We start from the raw sequence: 3,286 nt of genomic DNA on the forward strand, positions 1-3,286 counted from the left end.
GCTCTGTTGCTCGGGCTGGAGTGTGTGTGGTGGCTCGATCTCAGCTCACTGCAACCTCGGACTCCTGAGTTAAAGTGATTCTCCTGCCTCAGTCCTCCCGAGTAGCTGGGATTACAGGCACCTGCCACCATGCCTGGCTAATTTTTGTGTTTTTAGCAGAGACAGAGTTTTGCCATGTTGGTCAGGCTGGTTTGGAACTCCTGGCCTCAGGTGATCCGCCCTCCTCGGCCTCCCAAAGTGTTGGGATGACAGGTGTGAGCCACTGTGGCTGGCCCTCCTGGAGAGTTTCTGACCGACATGAGCTGTAACCACAAGGGGGTGCCCCATGTGCTCAGCTGGAGCTCAGGCCGGACTGCCTCCGCTGTGCCCCCTGCCACGGTTGAAATCCTCCTCCTATTCTCTGTGTGCATGACGGGCGTGTGAGCAGTGAGTCAGGAGTGGGCTGGAAACCCGAGGGCGGGGGCTGGTCTGCCTCTCCCATGCCACGGGGACAGGGACCTCCCAGGAGGCACTGATTCTCTGATGCTGCCCTGTGTGTACCGGCCCCGGGCAATGGTGGTCACCAGAACTGCCATCTGTGGTTTGGGGCTGACCTGGACCCTGCTTCATCGGGTGCCATTTAACCCTCCCCAGCCACCCTGGGTTTTGCATGCGAGGAAACTGAGGCCCAGAGAGGGCATGGCCTGTCAGATCTGTGCTCAGCAGGCCCTGCCTGCCCCAAGAAAGCACCACGCACAGGGACTTTCGACAGCAGAAACTCGGCCCCCATCCTGGAGGCCAAAAGTCCTAAATCAGGTTGTCCGCAGAGCCACGCTGCCCCTGGAGGCCCCAGGAGGAGCCTCCCCACCTCTCCGGTGGTGGCCAGCACCCCTTGGCGCCCTTGGCTTGTGGGTGACTCTCCCCTGCCTCTGCTGCCACGTGGAGCCCCCTGCGTGTTTGCACTTCTCTCAGCTTACCACAGCCGGGACACACGTGATGGAACCCCTCGCACCAGAACCACTTATTATATGTGCAGAGACACTGTGTCCAAAGAAGGCCATTCACAGATTCCAGGTCCGGACTTTAACAAGCTTTTGGGGGGAGACACACAATTCAACCCACAGCCCCAACCAGAGATCTCAGCCCTCGCCAGGCGTCCTGGAAAGTGCTCCCTGTCCTCTTCCTCAGACAAGCTGCCAGGCTTCCTGCCCCCACCCCCGGTCAGGCCACCACAGCCTGCCCAGAAGCGACTTCCCGCTGAGTGGTGGGAGCTGCCTACAGGTCCTGAGTGCAGCCGTTCCTACAGGGCCTGCTCAGGAAGCCCGTGCCTTCCCTGGGGTCCGGCTCACGGGACCGGCACCTCCCTGAGGCAGCAGGGAAGGGCAGGAGACTTGCCCCCCTCCTGGGCCGTCTCGCAGGTGGGGACGAGGCGGGAACAGGTGCCCACCCAGCTGAGGCAGGGGCGCGACAGTGTGGCCATGTACGTGTGGTCATGGGGTTCCCTGGGCTGCAGCCCGCCCTTTCCTCCCCTGACCTGGACGCCCTCTGCCCCTCACAGGTCTCCACCGGGAACCTTCTGGTCATCCTGAGTCGACATTACCAGGACGTCTCCTGCCTGCAGTTCACAGGGGACAGCAGCCACTTCATCTCAGGGGGCAAGGACTGCCTGGTGCTGGCTTGGAGCCTCTGCAGGTAGTGCCTTGCGCACCTGGCCCGCACCTGGGCTCAGGCGGGGAGAGGAGGGGCCAAGGCCCCTGGTGGGAAGGGGCTTCTCTTGGGGGCTGGAGTGCAGAGGACAGAGTGATCATTCCTGGGGGCCGTGGGGGCCGAGCCTTGAGTTTACTCAGGTGAGGCGGGCCAGGCTGCTGAGTGGAGGCAGGTGTGTGCGTGAGGTGGGTGCTGGACTGCCCTGTTCCCTCCCCTCCCGCCTGCTGAGTACCCGCCTCTCCCCGCCCAGCGTGCTGCAGGCCGACCCCTCCAGGATCCCAGCGCCCCGGCACGTCTGGTCTCACCACACGCTCCCCATCACGGACCTGCACTGTGGCTTTGGGGGCCCCCTGGCCCGGGTGGCCACCTCCTCACTGGACCAGACGGTGAAGGTACAGCCGCCCCCACCCCCACCCCGGTCCATGAGCAGAGCTCAGCCAGGAATGCAGGAATCGCCTCCCCCCCCTCCCTGCTGTCAGGACTCCAGACGATTTTTTTAATCCCCGGTACTCTGAGCCCAAGGACGTCCAGGGAGGTCTGCCAGCCTGGAAATTCCCACTCATTCACCATTTCTGGCCCGGTTCCCTGGCCAAGCCTGGGGAATCGAAGGGCATCACTACGTTTGAGTCGTGGCCACTGGTCCTGGGAGGGAGACCCACGGGTCATCAGCCCGAGACCAAGCTCCGTTTCAGCACAGGCCCTGTCCCCTGTCCCCCAAGACCCACATGGTGACGGCTTTCACCCAAAGTCCCAAGACCTAGGGCCAGAGGACAGCCGACGCCTGACCTCCCTGATGCCCCTGTTCCCACGGGGTCCTCGAGTTCCCCCGCGCCAGGCCGAGCCCCACGCCCTTTGCCCGCCCGCAGCTGTGGGAGGTCTCCTCGGGGGAGCTGCTCCTTTCCGTCCTCTTTGACGTGTCCATCATGGCGGTGACCATGGACCTGGCTGAGCACCACATGTTCTGCGGCGGCAGCGAGGGCTCCATCTTCCAGGTCGATCTCTTCACCTGGGTGAGTGCCCTGGCGGTCTGTGGGCTGGACCCTGCCCTGGGGCTGAGGGCATCGGGCCTGTGGCTCACAGCCGTCTCGGCCTTCGCAGCCCGGACAGAGGGAGAGGAACTTCCAGCCAGAGCAGGACGCCGGGAAGGTCTTCAAAGGGCACAGGTGGGGACGTGGGAACGGGACGGGGGGCTCCCGCGCACGTCCCGTGTGGTGCCTGACCCCTGCTTGTCTGTCTAGGAACCAGGTGACCTGCCTGTCGGTGTCTACTGATGGCAGCGTGCTGCTCTCGGGCTCCCACGACGAGACCGTGCGCCTCTGGGATGTGCAGAGCAAACAGTGCATCCGGACGGTGGCCCTCAAAGGTGGGCGCGCCTCTGCTCATTCCGCGGCCAGCGTGCAGGGGGCGGGGAGGAGATCCGAGGGGAAAAGCCAGCCTGAGTTCGGGGCTTGGCTTGACTGGGGGCGGGACTGGCTTGCTGTGGAGTGGGGACTGGCTGGGGGCTTGGCAGGGATGGGGCGGGGCCTGGCTGGGGGCGGAGACTGCCCTGGATGGGGCGGAACCTGGCTTGCTGTGGGGCGGGGCCTGGCAGGGATGGGGC

The 3,286-nt window shown here is 64.5% G+C and overlaps 1 protein-coding gene across 1 annotated transcript in view; it reads left to right on the top strand.

Annotated features, from left to right (window-relative positions):
- Window positions 1–3,286, top strand: part of WDR18 (WD repeat domain 18) — a 10,891-nt gene that overhangs the window by 4,546 nt on the left and 3,059 nt on the right. The window contains exons 3-7 of the mRNA XM_011963991.1: window positions 1,538–1,671; window positions 1,937–2,078; window positions 2,553–2,696; window positions 2,785–2,849; window positions 2,925–3,049. Coding sequence (XP_011819381.1) covers window positions 1,538–1,671; window positions 1,937–2,078; window positions 2,553–2,696; window positions 2,785–2,849; window positions 2,925–3,049 — 610 coding nt within the window. The remainder of the gene's footprint in view (window positions 1–1,537; window positions 1,672–1,936; window positions 2,079–2,552; window positions 2,697–2,784; window positions 2,850–2,924; window positions 3,050–3,286) is intronic.

This window comes from Colobus angolensis, unplaced genomic scaffold (genome assembly GCF_000951035.1).
Source record: "Colobus angolensis palliatus isolate OR3802 unplaced genomic scaffold, Cang.pa_1.0 Scaffold64, whole genome shotgun sequence".
NCBI classification, from domain to species: Eukaryota; Metazoa; Chordata; class Mammalia; order Primates; family Cercopithecidae; genus Colobus; species Colobus angolensis.